Raw genomic sequence first — 20,268 nt, 5'->3', positions numbered from 1 at the left:
AAATGGCTGCAGTGACAGAAACCTATTTCTTGATATTAATAACCCTCTATATTTTCAGCTAATCCAAAAGTAAATGAGGAACTTAGGAAAAGATTGCCAACTTCAAATCAACACAGTTACACAGAATTGAAGAAGAAGCGTACAGCTTCATTTGAGGGATTCTTTTAAGGGACTCAGTGTTCTGCAATATGAGGTGAACTTTTTATTTTTTTATAAGACCTAAGCGCATCAAATCCTATGCATTTTTTATCATGCAGATTTATAGTCAACAACAAATATGAGCTAAATATGTATTTCTTGAATGTTTGTTGTTTGTGTTGGTGTTGAATCTTACGTGTTTGTACAATTAATTTTTTTTTGCAATTTTAAATATAAAAATGAAATAATCTGCTTTTTTGGTGTTGTATGACAAAATAATTTTTCCTGCTGCTTTATTATTTAAGATATGTGTCTTGATATAATTTGCTTGAATTGTAAAATAGGTACTTGATTTTTTTATTTAATCTCCTACATTTTTCAGCACAATGACAACTGTCTGAGTGTTTTCATAATCTAGTCACTGTATCTTCAAGGCACACGTATCTTTTTAATAGATGTAAAAAAATGTAGCAGAGAAAACATACAAAGTAAGCACAATGCATAGTTAAGGATAAAATTTTTCCTATGTACAATAATTTTTAAAAAGGTGCTTGAGTGAGTAATATAATTTGTGATAAGCTTACTATGTTACCAACATGACAAACTTATTTAAATTTCCTTGTGATATATATAGAGAGAGAGTATAATTGAATTTTTAACACATAAGAGAGCATATATTTTAACACTCAAAATGATGCCTGGTAGACATAACATTTTACCGTAAGTCTTATTGGAGGTTACTTCTTGAAGATCTTTGATTATATGAAACTGTGTAATTAACTATAGTCTGAAGCAATATGCATGCAAATATTGGGATGCATTATTTAGGTGTTCAGAAAGAACTTCAGAGTTGGAGTGGTCATAGACCACTTTACCTGTATTTTATCTAGGAAATTAAAAGTAGAGAAAGAATGCTGTGAAGTAAAGCACATGCCACTGTCTGTAATAAATGCCAAAGTGAACAGTCTTGTTTCTGCAGCAGGACTGCTTGGTGTGATTTGGGCTGTGCTCAGTAATGTGTACTTCCAAGGCCAGACTCTAGAAGAAAAAACCGAACTAATAAATATTTCAACAAAGACATCACATGCAACAGAAAGCTGAACCAAACAATTATAAAAATTAGATGAGTGAAGAAAAAATATTTTACTGAGAAATATAATTTTTCCCTGGCTGTTAAAGTATGCAGACTTCATTGTGCTGCTATAAATATTTAAAATAATTTGTTTTGTAAATTTTCTGTCAAATGAAGGCAAAGTATAGGCGTATTATATTGTTTCAAGTTTATTTATCTAGAGTTTGTCTTATTTTAGCTCTGAAACCTTCAAGCAAAAGCTGGACTCAGTGCCAGATCAAACAAGTTCAGAGGAACAAATGGAGAACTGGTCAAAAGGTAGGGACTTTAAAGATATTAATAAGGAACCTTAGGTGTTGTACCAGTGCTAGGCAGTGACTGGAATGTGTTTGTTCTTGCTGATATATGACTGACTTTGGAAGAAAAGAAAAAAAAACAGCAACCACATACTGCTCCTTAAAAGAACTTGGAGTAACTGGAGACCAGCTACATGAATATAAAGCTTCACCTTTATTTTCTGGATTATTGCAAATGTTTTTGTATAACTTTCAGAAGACATGTTTAAATTCTTAGTCTGTACATTGCACTTTACTTTCCAATCTTTTTTTTTTTAATTATTAACAATAAATCTGAAAATCTGTCTTAAAGTCATTTTCTTGGCTAGTCACACCTGGCTTGGGTATGATTAAGCCATCTACTAATATTAATGAGTTTCTCATTAGTAGCTCAGCTGAATTTAGACAGTAAGGTAAGGCTTGGAGATAAACATGACCTTGGTTAACTTGGAGCTTCCCCAGTTGATGGAGTTTTCATCTTCATCAGGATGCAAGTATTTTTTTATATTTTTAGTTGGTTGACCAGACATAATTTTTCTCAGATACATTCTTCTATGTTTCATGACAGAAATCTAAGGGGAAAAAAACTCCACTGGATTTGAGAGTACATTACATGACTGACTGACTGACTGACTGACTTTGTAGAAGAGAATTTTCAGAAGTAGCTTGTGACTAAATTGTGACATGTAGAAGGAGGGGAAAGACATAAAAAAGAGATCCTCACTTTAGGGTGGATTTTTGCTAGTAAGTGACTCTGTGTAGGTTAAAAAATCCAAAATGGATTAGGTTTGTCAACATCAAAATTTCCCTCTGTATCAGAGCCTCATAGCTTCCTGTACATTAACCTTTTTTTGAGTTTTATACTATATAATCTCTCTCCAAAGATAATAAATGTCTAATTTCTCATAGAGAGTCTGTTTAGAAGAAAGAAGAAATGCTTCATTTTGTAGGTGATACTTTTCTTTCATATGTAAAGGAATTTCTGCCTATATTATTCTGTAAGATAAACTACTTATAAACCCCTTTTAATTTATGGAATTTTGAGCTGTTACTGAGTGGAGTTCAAAAGTTTTTGAATCATATACTCTCATATACAAATCATAATCATAAACAAAAATATTCATGGTGGTGTAAGTTACTGGAGAATTGTATTCTGACAATTTAAACATGTAATAGCTTAATCAGGTTTAGTATTTTTAGACCTTTAGGGGTCAGCATACCCTAAGAATGGTTCAAAAGGTTAAGTTTCCTGAAGTAGGCAAATGAAACTTATTCTCTGTGAAATATATTCTGTCTAATTGCAAGAAATTATGTTCTGCTACTGCTCGGAGATATTTTTGAAACTGAGTAGCTACTGAGTTTCATGTGTATTATTTTTCTGATGCATTAAGTCAATATTTTGTGCTGTTTAGACAGCTGCTTCTTCCAAACTAACACTGCATGTATCCAACAGAAGTTGTTATATAAATAAAAGCAAAATTTATACACTTTTATTTAGCATAATCATTAATAAGTCATGTAATTCTTGTGCTTTTGCTCCTGGCAAAGTTAGGAAAAGGGATTATGGGTAAATTTGTCATCATACTGGTGTGGATGAGAAAGTTTTTTTTTTCTTAGAATTTAACTTGGGTATTAACAGCTAAATTACATTCACTTATCATAAAGATAATTGGTCAATTTCAGCAACATAATATTCAATATGTGAGCTTGGTAGATATTCTAGTGCATTTTCTCATTGTATTACTTAAGCACAGCAGCTTCTCCTTTTCTGTGTAAATGTGTGTGCTGAGGAGTGTACTATTTTGTGTCCTGCTTGATCTGTCATCTTCATGTATTTCCTTTGTGCAGTTGGTATTGTACTGTATTTAGATTTTCCTTTCTTGTAACTTGGAAGTTTAAAAGCTGGGTTTAGAATAACCCTATAATTTTTTAATAATTTAAAAATTTTAATAGCATACTGAAATATTGGAGATTACATTATTTGTCAACAAATAAGGATGGTAAAGCAAATACGAGATTAAATTTATCTGACTAGATGAAAATTCAGTCAAGCAATGAGAATTTTAAGAAATAGAAAAAACAGATACAATGTGGTAGGTTTATGGCAGTTATGTGGGATAATGTGTAACCTGTTAATCAATGTTATAAAATAGAATACTTGAAAGGAAGGTAGTGTTTAAGAGGAGTGTATCTGAAGTGTTTGAAAGGTGAGATTTTCTTTTTAACTTTCCGAGTTGTTTGGAGTCTTGTATTCCTGTGTGGATTGAAGACTTTGTCACTGTTCTGTTCTATTAGGAAGAATTAAAGAACAGTTTGTGTGCAAGGTTTGTTATTTTGTGTTTGTATCTAGTTTAAATGTACTCTTTCTCTTGTTTTTAATAGAAGGTTAATGCCTTTCTTCATTTCCCTCTAATGATACTTGAGAGAACGTACCAGGAACATTGGCAGCAGACCAGTGCGGACTGTGCTACTTAGAAATGAAAAATATTTAGGATCCAAGCTAGACAGCCTAGAATAGTATTCAATTATGAAAATAAACTTGTATTGGCAAATAGGTGCATATCTTTGCATTGCAGTGATGGTGGGTGTGGGGAAGCACATTGCATTGGGGTAAGACTTGTTACTTCAGTAGGGTTTCCATGCATGATGGGAGCTATGCAAACATTAATTCTGTGAAAACACAAGAGGGAACCTGAAACTGGGTGGTTTCTCTTCTTACATACATGTTTAGGACTCTATATGGCACTTTTTCAGAAGCATTACCAGGATTGGAAAGTGGTGAGTGTGCAAGTGCTGGAGTTAAATTTGTGTCTTATTTGACTCATGTACCATGTTTAATTAGGTGCAGCTATACTTCTGTATTATACAGTCTTTAACTATTGTAATGTTTTGGCTTATGTCATATTTATGAGCATCCATGCTTTAAGGAAAGGGCAGAAGTTAGGAGAAGTCTTAGAATTTTAAGTGTAGTTTGGTCTGTTTTGACAACAAAATTAGAGTTTTGCTGACTCCAGAATTAAAATCATTGTATAATTTTTATTTGTGAATTCCTAAGACAAATTAATAGATTTATTTTTTTCATGACAAAGTTGTTTGCTTTCTTGAAAGGTGGTTATTATGTTTTTCAAGCATAGAAATAAATATGTATATATTGCTAAGCCATTACTTGAAGGATATATTGTAAGTCAGTGAACCAATTTCACTTCTCAGAATTTGATGGCAACTTTAGTTATGATCCATATAGGCACTTTCCATGTATCTTCAAAAGAATGCTTGCAGCTTGTAAATATACTTCAAAATTGCATGTCTGGAAACTAGTTCAGAGGAGACTAGCTTTAAAGAGCTGTGATAATGTAGATTGGAACACAACTGCAGAATCAGGTTGTGCAGGGAAATCTGTGATGGAGGTGTTCTATCTGGTAGTGAACTGTGGGGTTTTGGGGTGTTTTACATTCATGGTGATTGAGGAAATGTAGTCACATGCAAAGGTTAAGTAAAATAAATCATCTTTTTGTGTAACTTTGACTGTCTTTTTAGAAGTGGAAAACTTTTCTAGTTGTGTAATGGTTTTAATGTGCTTTTTTGTAGATTTGTTTTTGCAATATTAATTACAAGGACTTTTTTGTCTGGAATTTCTATTGTGTGAGTTTAACGCACACAAAGATGAATGGGTAAAGAAAGCCTCCAGAGTAATATGGTGCTGTAAATGCTCTAGTTGGTAAAAAAGCAGCTAATGGTAAAGGTGCTGCTGCCCATTTCTCCAGAATGTACCCACTACAGCTGTAAACACTTTAAAGTAAATCTAAAGCCCCTCTTTCAAGGCTGTGACAGAAGCAAAATTAAGCATACTTGTCATAGTGAAGTCTCTTTCTTCTTTTACATGCCTCAACAGGAGATACTGTGAGCCTGTTCTCCCTCTCCTACCATTTTTTAGCAACAAAGTGCTGTTTGCTTGGAAAAGAAAGAAAGGCCTGAATATTGTAAGGGTGGTTTGTATGCAGAAAAATCTACGCAGTATGCAGAGAGGCAGCGTCCTCTACACCCGTGTGGCTCAGCTGATCAGTGTCTTCAGTGTGCACTGTGCTTTCAGCATCAAACTCACTGTGTGCTGTCAGATCCCCTTGCAAAGTGCCAAGAGTAGTTGCAGGGTTCTCTGATTGATGTAGAAGGCTGAAAAGAGGCTGAGGATGAACTTTCATGAGTAAAACCTAGGAAAAGTCCCTAGTAACTGTTGAGCAACATTAATGGAAGATGAAGAAAACCTCTGCCATGGAAGAAGAAGGAATAGTGTGACATAACCTAGAAGATAAGAATGAGTTAATGATAACTGAAAAATCATCCAATACTGCTTGGTCTTTCCTGTAAATATAATCATGCCTTCATGCATATAAATTCTCATCTATTCTTTTTCCATTCCATTTCTTTCCTTGTACATTTTGAGTGGTAGAATACAGCACGTTTTTAGCCAGACTGCATGCAGAAAGACTCCTCATCAGAAGCACAACTAGATATCCAGTACTTGCCTCACTCACTGCAGTGTTGTGAAAATTATTTTGTTGAACCCTTTATGGTACGCTCAAAACATGTAGGGCCTTATCTGCACTGAGGGCTGCAAGCACTAAGGATGGGGAGAATGCACACCTTGAAGTATTGCACTTTGAATCTTAAGTGTGTAAAGTATGAGTGCAGCTAACTTCAGAATGTCTTGAAATGTACTTCAGAGAGAACAGCACTTACTACCACAGTAATTTTTAAGTAGTGCTTCAGAAGGAGCTTTAGAAGACTTCGCACAAGTGCAAGAGGTATTTGGTTATTTTCTTCTTTAGAAACCTTCATTACTTCTATTTTTATAACAGCTAGAATGAAGCTTAAGTTCAGAGCAAAAATATTTTTAAATTATTATGAAAAGGTTCTTCAGGGAGTGCGTTGCTGACTCTTAATTGTGAGTTCACCTGCATCTTTAGTAGAACACTACTGGAGTAAAGGGTGCAGGGCCAAGGCATCTTACAGCTACTTTATGCAGAGTGATCTTTCTTTTGTGTCAGGCACTTAAAATTGCAATATTTTTCTTTACTTCTAAAGCTGTAGTTTCCTGGGATTTTGTTTAGAACTCTTAATTCAGCAAAGCTTTAATTGTTTGTGTGTGGTAGGGGAGGTTGAGTACATTTGGATAAGAGAATTTTCACTATAATTAATGGGCATGGGGAAACGTGACCCTGCCTAGATAAAAGGGAGTTCTGGATCATTAAGATTTAGATAATGGAAGGGGGTTATATGTGAAAAGCAATTGTCTGATATGACAATAGCAAAAGACAAATGGGGTGGGAGGGTTTACTTTGTTTTTAGTTGGTTTAGAAAACATAAACACAGCATGCTTAGTAAAACTCCAGCAGACACTATGTTTGGAAATTATGTAATGACTCCATATAGGCTGTAATGATATCCTGAAACCCTGTATTTAAACTAACCTGAATTACAATGAGAGATAAACAGAATATTTACCCATCCCTTATGAGCTGCTGCTGATATGTAAATTTATTCTTCTACTTTGCACAAATATACTTTTGAGCTACTGCTTAAACACTTCAAGGTCCTTAGCCAAACAGTTTTAATGATGCCTCCAGTATTATGAAAGTGTGACATTTGATGAATGCCTTGTATAGTTGTGATATCAGGGAAAGTGTAAACAAAAAACGCACATCAAGTCATCGTGCAACACCTAGATAATTTATAATTTTACTGTTTATATCCATCTTGACATTTTTTATCTGCCAAAGGCAGGTTTCATTTGGAATCTTAATCTGAGATTTATTTGGTGGATCTGGAAATCATAGCTGGAGTTCCCACAGGAAATGGTCCATCTACCAACAGATTAAATGGCAGTCCTGCAGTTGTTAGGGGAGCTCTGCATTTAACACACATGCATACTCATTCAGTCAGCACTGTGGAGAAAAATTAAAGTAGTAACCCAGGTTTAGGAACAATGTAGCTAAAAAGTCCCATATTTGCTGAATGACAAAGGGTTATATAGCAGCATTTCATTTTATTATTCGTGCTTGAATTTCTTGTTTGCTTTGTTGAGTCTGCTGACGAATACTAATAAATGCCTGCAACAATCCAGACGAGAGATGCCTGGCAACAAAGCTATGCGGTGGACCTCCCTGATCTTCTCCAGTTCACAACCTGACCTTTTGAAAAATTGGCTGGGCTAAGCTGCAGAATTTGGGTGTAATGGTTATTGTTAACTCCAGCTTTAGGATTTATTAATTTGTGTGATCAAGACTTACCTATACTTCAAAGTTTCTGAAGACCAAACACAATCATCCATCCATTAGAACTAACATTGTGTTTCAGTGAATCCCACTTACTGTCTGCCTAGTGATTCTGCTGTTTTGATGCATTCAGAATATAAAAATGCTTTTTCAACTGTGAGACCAGTCCAATAAAAATCTGGTGTCTTCTTAGAGACTAATATTTTAAAATAACAGTATGTTAATGAATTGCAAACGGAGAGTGGAATGCCAAAGGAAATGTCTGATATTTACACATTAATAAATGCATCACGATTAACTGCAGTGAATACCAATATAATGATTTGCCACATATATTAAAGACTGAGTAGCATTTTTCCATTTTAAATATTCAACAGTTTGTACACAATTGCTGTTTAGATGCAGAAGAGGCCAAAAGACTTAGTGAGAGAGTCAGGCGAAGGAACATCATTACTAAAATAATCAGAATCCTTGGAGAATTGTTAAAAATTGCCTTTGCCAGAATAACTGCCAACTGTTCTTAATCTCTTTCTCAATTTATTTCTTTATGAAGGGTGTTGCCAGGATTCCACACAAGTACAGGTGAATACAGAAGCATTCAAAATAACACAGATGTCCCACAACTTATGTTGCTAAAACAGAATTCACTGTTCTCTTTAAGGAATTAAAAAATACCTGAACCATTAAACTTCTGAGTTTTGTCCATATTTTAGCAGACAAAATATTTTCAAGCCTCTTCTTTTTTTGTGTATTTATGTGTTATGGGATATAGAGCAAGCAAAAGCATTAATGCATAATACAGCTTTGGTTATTCTTATTGCATTTGCAGATAACTTTCTCAACAAGTTAGATCTTAGCAAGAAGATTATGGTGTTCTCATTGTTCAGTTTTTTGGGCAACTTAAATGCTTAGCTGTAGCCAGAGATCAATTTTTGAATTGCATATTTGATCAATATTTGAATTGCATTGTTGTGTTCACCAGACTGACTTCTAAAGCAGTTTGAATTGTTCGGAAGTTCTTTGCATTAGAATTATACTTAATATAATTTTTAAAGGGCCATTTCCTTTATTCTGCCTGATATTGAAATTACAGGAAGTTTGTTTATATTGTACATTGCACAACTGTCTTCCAGTATACAAATACTGCAACCTAACCTGTCATGTGAATTAAAATTATCATCATAAAGAACTGTCAAAGGATACTATTTTAGTTACTTTAAATTAATACTTTTTTTTTTATTCTGTAGATGTTAGTTGGCCATTCATAAGTAAAAGTGGTATTTTTTTCTTGAAGTACAGTAGATATTAGTTTCTAAAACATTTCTGACAGAAAAGAGTAGAATTTGACATCTCTGAGCAGGAGAAAAGAACAGGGAGGGCCATCACTGAAGCAGCACAGGCTCCAAGATGCAGTGTGGATCCAGCGCCTTCGACTTCTGCAGTTTTTCCTTCTGTTATGGTGTTATGGTTTAGGAATGGTATTCTCCAGTTCAGCACTCCATAAAACCTCATGCAGCTACCCCCCACTCCTCCAACTGGAGCCACAAAAGGTAAAGATCACAGGTTCAGACAAATTAATAGGAGCAGCAATGAGATAAGAAAATGAACAGTAACAGCAAAACTGCTAATGACAGAGGGTATAGGAAAAGAAACAATTCAGGAGAAAAATACACACCACAGCACACTCAGTAGCAGGCCACCCTTTCCCCCCAATAATGGTCAGTACTGGATGGCTCCCTCCAACACATATTCTGGACCAGAAGGCACCCCATCTTCCCAGAAAAGAGTCCTCATGAGGTGAGGTGGTATAGAATAATGTCCTCTCCTGGTGCTACAAGAGTTAACCCTGTCATTGCTGGAACCTGGACATTTTCCACCTGATAATCCAAAATTTTTGCCTTCAGGCCTGTTAGTGATGATTTCCAAAATCTCTGGGCAATTGGGGTTTCCTATTCAAGCGCACTTGGGACTGCTGACACTCAAAGAACAGAATCTTCTGAGACACCAGGAAAGGTATTGAGCTGTCTAATTTCTTCTGTCTCCACAGCAGCTATCCTAAAAGCCCAATGATGCTCTTTTGGGTCCTCAAAATACCCTCTCCTGAGGTCTTAGGGATCAGGTGGTTATCTCTGGCCCTGCCTCTTCCAGGTTCTGTGGGCCCTGTTTCCTATTTATTCCTCACTAAGCAAACTGATTTCATCTTGGATTTCTTCTTCTGTATAGGGGCGACTGCTACTGGCACAGATTGTTCCCCTGGTTCAGCTGCAATTTGAGAGGCCATGGTGCCTGTAGGTCTGCTTTCCTACTCCTCCCCTGGAGGGTGTTCTCTAGTATTGAACTGTGTCCAGTAAAGAGTAGCCAGGGCCCAGCACACTGCAATAAATTGCTCCTCTCTGGAGTTGCCGCAGCATTTTCCTTGCAGTGCAGCATTCTGTCACTTCGAAGAGGGTCTTGTATTGGTTCAGGGGTGAACTGCCAAACCATTGGAGCAGAGAATTTCCCCAAAAACTGGCCCATTCTCTCCCATATTCTATGCGACTCGTGACCATCCACCGTCAGGGCAGATCTCTGAATGACCTTCCTAGAAATCTCTGTCCTGACTCTAAATATGGTGTAGACTGCACTGAGGAGATGTCACAGACTTAGCAACAAGAATATGCTTTCCTTAACATCCAGCAGGAAGTAAAAGTTGTCAAAAGCTGTTTTAACAGGTCTGAAGGAGGAAAAGGGTGTGAAAAACTGGGGAAAGTCATCCCCCCTGTTCTTCCCACAGACTGGGTATAATTGTTAATGGACCCCCAGCGGTAGTACCTGAGTAAGGATAGGAGAGAAACACTGAGTATACATCCCAAATTACCTTCATTGTCCTTGATGTTATCATGTCATAAGCTGATATCCCACAGTACAGCAACAAAGGAATCCTGATCCCTCTCCCTGCTCTGAAAAAGATCATAGTAAGAAGCATATATGGGAATATATACATGGTTATGTATAATAATATAATACCCATTTGAACAGCCCAAGCAACATTGTGAGCACTGCCTCTGGAACTAATACAACAAATACTTAGATCAAATTTGTTTCTCACCCACTCTGGGCAGATATGTTGAATCTCAACCCTTCATGCCTCACACTGGTCTCCAATTACAGCTGTCTTGGTTTAGGAATGGTATTCTCCAATTAATTCTTCCATTAAAACCATGTGCCACTCCCTCTCCGCCCTCCAATTTGAGGCCGGAAAAGCAAAGATCATGGGTTGAGATAAGACAATTTACTGGGTACAGCAATGAGATAAGGAACTGAGCAGTAACAGCAACAATACTAATGATAGAGGGAATAAGAAAAGAAACGATTCACACAGAAACCACGCCCCCAGTCCCCCAACCACCCCTTCCCCCTTAAATAGGCAATACGGACAGCTGCTTCTGCCACGTTTTCATGCCCAGAAGGAACCCCTTCTCCCTGGAAGAGTTCCTTTCCCCTGCCCATGGCAATGGTGTGAGTTGGTATAGAGTAACTTCTGTGTGCTGGCTGTGCACCCTCCTGTCTACTGCAAAAATAAAGCCTGTCCCAGCTGGAACCAGGACACATAGCTTGCTCAATTACCTCAATGCAGTTACTTCATCACTCTGTGCCTTAGTCTCAATGGCTTTAAAATGACTATCACAGCACTTATGCATCTTCTAAAAATATCTGTAAGAGTTTCTATAAAAATGTTCTTTCCAAGTCTTATTTTAATGAATATCTGTCTTGTGTATCTTAAAGTGAGAGGAGATATCCTATCTCAGAAATAACTCCAGGACCTTTATGAGTAAGAGTTACTTAAAAGTAAGTTGATAGTCCCCATCCTTTTGAGCTGACCCATGATGCTCTCTGCAGAGCCCATGGTCATGTATGGTTGGGGCGCTGAATGGACAATGCATCTATGTTGTGATTTCCTCTTTGCCACTGCCAAGGGTTTGGCAGGTACTTTGGCTTTTTACATAGTACTTTAGCTGGGCAGAGCACAGAGAAATAAAAGGAATTAGCTTTGTTTTACAAATCTACTCTGAGCTCAGTCTTTGCTTGTTACCAGGTTCCTATGACTGCCATTCTTCCATGCTACAGAAGTGATTTAGTGAGATCTTAGAGTCTTACTGAATAATCTTGAATACTAAATAACTTGAAGCTTGCTCAGTTTTCTTTAAACGTCAGGAAAAGTGCATTATGAAGGGACAGCCATTTGCTCTAAGTTGCAGATTACTTGGTCTCAGTATACTACACTGCACTGAGGAGGCCTAAATAATTGCTAACATAAGTAAATCCGTAGTAAGTCCAAAGACAATAAAGCTTCACTTTTTCATGTTGCTTGTTTTGGAGAAAGCAAGTATTATGGACCTTTTATTACTGACCTTTTGTAATTGTTTTCTTTAAATAGGAATTACTTTCTTGAAAATTAGGTACAGCACCTTTTTTAGGATTAACTCTGAAAAAATTTTTGTAGGTCATGGGAAAGATAAACCATTAAGGAAATGAGTCAAAAGTAATGAGCACCTTTGACATGTGCATGTATATTGCATCTGTATTAGCTCAAATATGAATGAAAAAGAAAAATACAGGCATTCTGAAAATGCATAAGACCTAAACCAACTCTTATCATTAATGCCAGACAATAGGCTCAGATCTCTTCCACCAGACTCATTTTCTTTCTTTACATATTTATGCCTACAAAAGCCTTGAATTTCAGTTCCTACTCATTTTCAGGATTTATGCCTTTTAATCATTCAGTAAAGGGCAAACTGTTGAACAGTCTAAGTCTTTCACAGTCATTCTGTTTGGTAGAAGTTCCAGTAGTTAAATAGCTTAGTGAATGAATGTTTGTCTTTTGACAAAATGGTTGACTCATCATTTTCAGCTCAAAAAGGAATATTCGCCATAGTACTAATTTCATTTGCATGGCTTGAAAATTTAGTGGCCATCAGGCTATGTTTTTAGTCTTATTATTGTAGGAAAAACATTAGATAATTTGAAAGCCAATGATAAAGAATAGCAGTTAGTCAAGTGGAAATGAAGGTGATGTTCTAAAGTAATGCTTTTACATGCATAGTTATTGCAGCAAGTGTTGTAGAGGTGTGATTTGTAGTGGGGCAAAATCAAGTTCTTTTAAACCATAGGAAGTGTGTCCTATTATTCCAGTGGAAACAGGTTAGTTTTGTATAGGGCCAGGGTGGCTCTTTGCATAGATAGTTTTGTTGGATAGTGAATATTCCCTCTTCTTTGAAATTCAAAATGTTTGATATTATACAAACCAAAAAAACCTCACAGAATTGAAGTTGTCTTTTTGTTTAGACTGAGAAGAAAAAATATGTGATTGCAGCCCAGATGGCCAACAGCCTCCTGGACTGCATGAAAAGAAGTCTGGCCAGCAAGTTGAGGAAAATTATTGCACCTTTCCACTCTGCTCCTGTGAGACCCCATGTGAAGTACTGCATCCAGTCTGGGAACCCCAGCACAAAAGTGTGGGCCTGTTGCAGCAAATCCAGACTTGGCCAGCAAGATGATCAGAAGGCTGGAAAACATGTCTGTGAGGACAGACAGGCTGAGAGAGCTGGGGGTTTTTCAGCCTTGGGAAGGGAGGGCTCTGGGAAGATGTCGCTGGGACCTTCCAGTATTTGAAGGGGACTCATAAAAAAAGAGAGAGAGCAATTTTTTACACAGATAGATAGTGATAGGACAAGGGGATACAGTGTCAAATTAAAAGAGGAGAGATTTAGGTAAGATATTTGGACACATTCTTTACCCACAGAGAGATGAGGCACTGAAACAGGTTGTCTAGAGAATTTGTGAATGCCCTGTCCTAGGAAGTTTTCAAGGCCAGGCTGCATGAGGCCCTGGGCAACATGATCTCATGGGTGGCCTCCCTGCTTATGGCAGCGAAATTACAACTAGATGATCTTTAGAGTCAACCCAAAACATTCTATGATTCTATGATTAACAGGAAGAATTCTGGAGGCTTTTATTAATTGAGGTTGACTACCTCAAATACAGCACAGTGTTTGGTTCTACATTTTTTCAAATGTATTTAATCTGAAAGTGTCACAGTGTCGTAGCTACTGAATTTGCAGTCATCTTTGCTCCTGCTTTCAGGATGTATATGGCTCATTCTCTTCCTTTCTGCTTTTGCTTTTTCCTATGATGCCTCTTACTACCATCCTGCTAGGGGCTGGTTCACTCATGCGGTATTTGCAGACAGATGAGAACATACTATGTACGTGTGCCACAGATCAGCTTAAAACAAATACTAGTAAGCTATAGGTAGCTAGCTGTAAGTACTATTACACTTGTAGCTGACTTGGTGCGCCTGGAGCTTCTAGTGTCCCCATACTTATCTGCAACCAGATCCGTAGCCTGTGTGCATGTTCCATTGGGTTTTGTTTGTTTTCCCTTGCTCTTATTCTGTGGAGATTCCCTGCAAACCTCTGAGGTGATCAGTGCATTTTAGTAGGGTGCTGAAAGATAGGGGGAAGGGGGTGTCCACTCAGTTTCTCCTGGATGATGGGACAGCTGAATGTGCTGAGTGGTATAATGGGATGCTATTGCTTCTTCAGTCTTCCAGTTGAATCTGCACCTTCTGTGCATTTATCACTGTTGGTGTGGGATTCTCTCATGCTGTGCTTTCCCTGATCTCGGTGCTTATCCCCTGCTTCTCAGAAGAAGCTGTGAGGAATAGTGGGTGCCTGCACAGTATGATGTGTTTAATGTTTTTACTTGACTTTTCAACCACTCCCAGCTTAACAACATTGAATTCTGTTCTGCCTTTACTGTTTCCAGCCATGACAGCATTATCTTCCCCTTACGTCCCTCACAATCAATTCCCAGATTTAATTCTAGTGTCTTCATATTCCTGCTTCTTAACATTTGCTTTTCTTTCCTGCAATGTGAACAAGCTATTCATTCAAGATAAATACATACAGAAGATCAGCTGTTCAGCTTCTCCCTATAGTGAAATATTAATCTGGGCTACTGAACTTGTACCATTTTATATGGAAAAAATTTTGTTTAGTATACTCAAGAACCAGAATCAGCAGTGGTGGTACCACTTAATGAAATCTACATAATTTTTGCAAAGCTTGCAAGGCTGTTTTACCCTTTCTCTGATGTTCCCTGTGCAGCCTGATTATTGCAAATGCTACTTACTCCCCAGTGTGTGTCTGCAGCATTGGTAATTAGTGCACAATACGATTTGCAGGAGGCATGAGGAAAAAAGCACTGAAGTGCATGTATTAAAATTGCCACTTAGTTTAGCAAAAAGACAAGCTACCATGTACCAAAGCCTAAATTATTTGATGTGGGGGTCATGGGCTATATGAAGAATAAAGTGGTTTTAAAAATAAATTTAATCCTATGTCCATTGATCTGACAGTGTTCAAAATGTCTTCCCCAAAGCATTCTACTGACAAATTTTGCATGCTGATTAAAAAAAAAAAATTACAGCTTTATTAAAAACCTCTCACCTTAATGCCCTTGGGCAGAGTGCTTTCAGTTTTGGGTGGAAGAGGCTGCCATCATCTTCTCTCTTACAAAGCCAGTGAAGGAAAAACAGATCCTCTGTGTTTCACCTAATATTTCCAAGAATGCCACTTACAGCCTTCCTGTGATGCTACTTAGTCTTACCCATGTGCTTGAGGGAATTGAATCTGGATGAAGAGGTGTCCTGCAAATGTATGTTGTCTGAAGAAGCAGCATTAGCATTAAGAAATGCCAACACAGTTCTAGTACTATTCTAAATTCTCTTTTTTTCTTTAGCTGCAATAATTTACAGTTAAAAACACGTATCTTGACATGGCCCAAGGATTTAGCAAAAGTGCAGCTGTTAATGCAGATATTTACCTCATCATGCAGTCATGTTCACTTCTGGTATTAAAAATAAAAATCTGCCTGTTGAACTGATCTGTCATCTAGAGACCTTTGCTTCTTGTTTACAGCTCATATTCAGAATGTTACAGAAAGCCTGCTGATGCTCATCTGACCCTCTTACTCCCTGCTGTTCTTCCCTGTAGGCATTAGTGATACTGTTGGGGTGGCCTGGGAAGTGTTGCATGTGACTGTATGGCTCCAGGCATGAGGATCAAGGGTGTGGGAACCCAGGTAGTGTTTGCCTTGATCCTTCTCCTAAGAGGGAGGGGCAAGGAGGAGGCTTGAGTAAGTAGATGAGGCCTTCTTCAGAGAATTGGAAGAACTCTCATGTTCAAAGGTCCAGGTTCTCATGGGGTACTACAGTGATGTTCATAATCTGCTGGAAGCACAACAGAGGGCTCAAGTGATCTGGAAGTTGCTGGGGACAACTTCCTGTTACAAATGATTGAGGTGCCAGCAAGGTGATCTCCAGTGGTCTCTGCCAACTTCAGTGACTCTTCTGTGGTCTCTTCTTAAGGCCTGGAATGAAAGGAGCAAATTAACAAAACAAGAACTGTGAAAAGAATAAAAACTTACTCTCATGCTAAGGGAAGAGAAGCAGCCTAAAACATCGTCTAAAGTTCTTAGCTCTCTGAAGTGAGATTTTTCTTCTCTAACTTTCATAGGGCCAAAGTAGAGTACTGTGGTGCTAAACAAAGAACAAAGCTTCCTGGCAATAGTGTCACTGGTTATTTCAACAGATATACATTATGCTTGAATTCTTCCATAGAATGTGACACACTTCGCTTGAGGCACTTCACATATATATATATAGCTTATAGAATAAGTGGATGCCCTAGAGAGGAGGAGGAAAAGTTGTCATGGCAAGTGAAGCATTGCACCTCCCCTGCAGCATAATTTGCAACTGCATTTATACAGACACTGCATCTGAAACAGGAGAAGTGAACAGGATATTTCATGGGAAGTTCTTTATAATACAAATCAAATGGGAAACACAACTCCCTACAAAATGCTTTGCGAGTATGGAAATTCAGACTAGGTTAGTTTTCAGACAGTACTTAAGGGAAAGGTTTCAGAATTTTGCCCGTATGTATTGTCACTCCCAAATTGAGTCAGGTTTTTAGAGTATATTTGGTGATTTTTTTTTAACATATGTTTTTTTAGAGATCCTCGCTCCTTACTATAAGGAAGAGTAAGAGATAAAATCTAGTTTTTAGATGTAGCAGCACTTCAGAGGAAATCTGCTCAAAAACCTGCAGGATTTCAAGCCAGTGGAAACAGTATACACTTGTTTTGAAGAATCCAGGTGGCTGTGCCTTGTGTTCTTTCTGCACTAGGTGTGAAATGTTATGAGGAACATATTTCAGTCACAGTACTGAAAGTAGTATTGTACTTGTCAAAAGACAAAGATGCTGATACTTTGTTGATTGTTGTTTAATCTAGTGTAAAGATCAGTGGTTGCAGTTTACAGAAATGGTTAGAGTGGATTCAAGTAAGTTTATGCTGAACTGGATGCAGAGAATACAGATGAGCAGTGAGTCCCATAACTTTTTCCTGGAGGTGGTAACACATAGCTTCATATTGGAAATTGTTAAACTGACTCCACCCAATTCCCAAGTCATCTCTTGGGGCCCTTGGGCTGTTGCCTGAGATCTTGTGTCTTTCCTCATTTAAGGAAAGAGGAATCTGTTGCAATACACTTGATAAACAGTTTTCAGTATTTTTTACTTGGAAAATGTGCTTACAACTGTGTTTACCTGCAGGATGGCAACGTGATAGTGATTGATTTGTAATTTTGGTCTATTTCTACTTGATTTCAACCGTATAGACAGTTTCTTATTATTTTTGAGGAGGATGTTATAAGGTGGATCAAATAATATATGCCGTATATTTTATCCAAAACGTTTGGAAACACTAACTTTATTAAATAAGCAAAAGCTCCAATGTTTGTTCTCTACTAATCTAAATGAAAGAATGAAAAAATATATGCACCTTTTTTCCATTTCCAGTGGTTTTAGGCTGCTTCCTTCTCATTTTTTAATATAATTCTATAATTAAAAGGTACTTGTTCTTACTTTATGAAAGAGCATTCGTGGTATGTGGATCTTTCTTTCATTTAAATGCCTTGATATCAGAAATATGTCCTAAAAATATCTAGTAGCCAAGCTAAGAGAACTAGCTATCACACTCAACATTTTAATCAGATAATTTTTCCCTTTGGCACAATTTCTGCTTTGCATTCTTCAAGTTCTTTAGTTGTATGAGCCTGTACCTCACACTCTCCAGGAGTGAATAATGGTGCTTTAAATTTGTTGTTACCAATTACAGCTTGATGATACTCCTTTTGTAGCCAAAATGGATTTGAAAGGAACCTCACTATAAGTAAGAGTCTAGTTATAATGTAAAAATTTCCCTCTCTATAGCAGAAATTCATCATATCTCACTATAGTAGAGCTGAATTTTGAAAGAGATAGGTAAATAATTTTCTACAGTCAGCATTATTTTAAGTCATTTAAGGGGGAGGAGGGCTTAGGAAATTATGATGAATTTTTCATGTTTCCATGAGAAAAATCCAGTAAATGTTGTAATTCCTCCCTACATCCATCCATGCTGTAGGTAACAGGTCTCATTCCTTAGTGAAGGGACAAAGTTGTGAATCTGAAACTAAATCACTTGTTTCTTTCTACTACTGTATTATATTCTTTTAACAAGCCATTTTCAAATGAAAAATCTCAATTTGTGCTTCATTCTCCAAATGAGACAATGTGTTTGCTTCTCTTCCCAATTAGAAACACACATCTTGGATCAGAGAAAAGAAGACTTTTGTGCTGAACTTCAGTTTTATAAGAATTCTCAAAAACGCACAGAATTTTTTATCCAGGCAGAAACCGAAGCACCGAAACTTTCAGATTTGCGAGTAACCAATCAAAGAGGAGGAATCCTACCTGACTGTAATTCTGATTCTGAAGGATCAAGGTAAACCCAGGAAATATCCCTCTATATAATTTTTCTAGATTCAAATTATTGACAATATACACATGTTTTTTGAGTAAATATAGGGAAGTTTGCTTCCCACATGACAATCAGTAAGTCAGCTTTTTACTTAGACTCAGCTTATCTGCCCTTCTTCCCTTGTGGAATGCAGCAATTCACCTCTGTATTCTTTAGCTCTCATAGGACATAGGATCATTGCAATGGTTTATACCACACTCTGTGGGTATTTCAATGATTGTGATCTCTACAGAGAATTTTGAAAATGCATGCTGAACAGAGTAAAAACAGATCTTGAAAACCTAGTAGTATCTGTGGCTTTACACAACACGCACCTGAAATGTGATGAGTGAGTAGGAAGCAGTAATAAAGCAGTGTGAAGTCCAGATGAAGCTGTGAGAGTGAAGATGAGAAGCTGTAATACCATGTAGCAGTCTGTGACAGGAATCTGAGGACTGGCTAATATGATTGAAAAGTTTAATACAGACTGAAGATTTTATTGTGTCATTAATTTTGGTCATTTCTTGTCACTAGTGTTTTTACTGAGCAGTAGCCCTCTACAGCAGTCTTAAGAAATATATACACTCATTGTATGTCTGACACAATGTACAAAGGTATTAGTAGCTAGTTATCCTTTTGACTAGCCAACTGGTTAGGGAGCATGCTACCGGTTCTGAGTGACTTAGGCAGGCTGAATACCAATTTTCAACTGAGAGTGTCAGAGTTGTCTTTGAAAATGGGATCAGGGCTGCAAAGCCCTATTACAAACTTGAAAAATACACTGATTCCTCACCTGTCTAGCAGATTCTACACCCAGTTTTACTATCTTCATTATGATCTAACAGAATTGGGCCAAACCCAATTCTTAACACTTTTTCATTTTCTTTTTTGCCTTTTTGCATTAGCAGCTGAGATTTGCTGTAAGGGCAATGCATGCTGCACTAAATGCCAAGTATAATCCAGAGTGCTTAGGTACAGCCCAGCATAGAAACACCCAAAAATTGTTCATTTTACCTTTCACCAGTGCCACTCCCACTGACAATCAGACTTGTCTGGAACACTAAGATTAACCTTCCATAGCAGTCATCATGTTGAACCATCTCAGCTCCATGTATGTTATATGTAGGATCCTAAAGCTATGTGCCAAAACCTATCTTTGCCCAAATAGATTTTAATTAGAATATATGTGAACATTTCTTGATGTAGAAAAAAACCCAGGAAATGTTAAGTTAGTTGATTTGTGTTTTAGATGGTGGTCCTGGTACTGTCAATATGATTTATCATTTTTAGTTTTAAGGAGAAGAGAGAAGAAAATAAATACAGTGGAAGCAGGTGAAAAAAGGGTGGTTGAGTACAGAAAACTCTCTGCCTAAGATAATGACTCTTTGGAGCAATAGATAGCTTTCTTTATATTTCTAGGATGTGAATTACAAATAAAGTAATGTCTACAGTGGAAGCAGGAGTTCAGAGGGTATAGCTTTTCTGTGGCTACTTCTTACTGGTTATTAGCTATGAAGTGTATAACCAGAAAATGCTTAAAGAAAGCACATGTTAAAAATATTTG

The 20,268-nt window shown here is 37.2% G+C and overlaps 1 protein-coding gene across 2 annotated transcripts in view; it reads left to right on the top strand.

Annotated features, from left to right (window-relative positions):
- The window catches only part of MIPOL1 (mirror-image polydactyly 1), a 184,528-nt gene that overhangs the window by 28,152 nt on the left and 136,108 nt on the right, over positions 1-20,268 (top strand). For both annotated transcript variants that reach the window (XM_031064477.1, XM_031064474.1), the window contains exons 2-4: positions 59-193; positions 1,449-1,528; positions 18,503-18,689. In XM_031064477.1, coding sequence (XP_030920337.1) covers positions 189-193; positions 1,449-1,528; positions 18,503-18,689 — 272 coding nt within the window. In that variant the 5' untranslated portion in view covers positions 59-188. The remainder of the gene's footprint in view (positions 1-58; positions 194-1,448; positions 1,529-18,502; positions 18,690-20,268) is intronic.

The sequence above is a fragment of the Geospiza fortis genome, unplaced genomic scaffold (assembly GCF_000277835.1).
Source record: "Geospiza fortis unplaced genomic scaffold, GeoFor_1.0 scaffold54, whole genome shotgun sequence".
Classification (NCBI taxonomy): domain Eukaryota; kingdom Metazoa; phylum Chordata; class Aves; order Passeriformes; family Thraupidae; genus Geospiza; species Geospiza fortis.
This window is presented reverse-complemented; position numbering and strand designations above follow the sequence as displayed.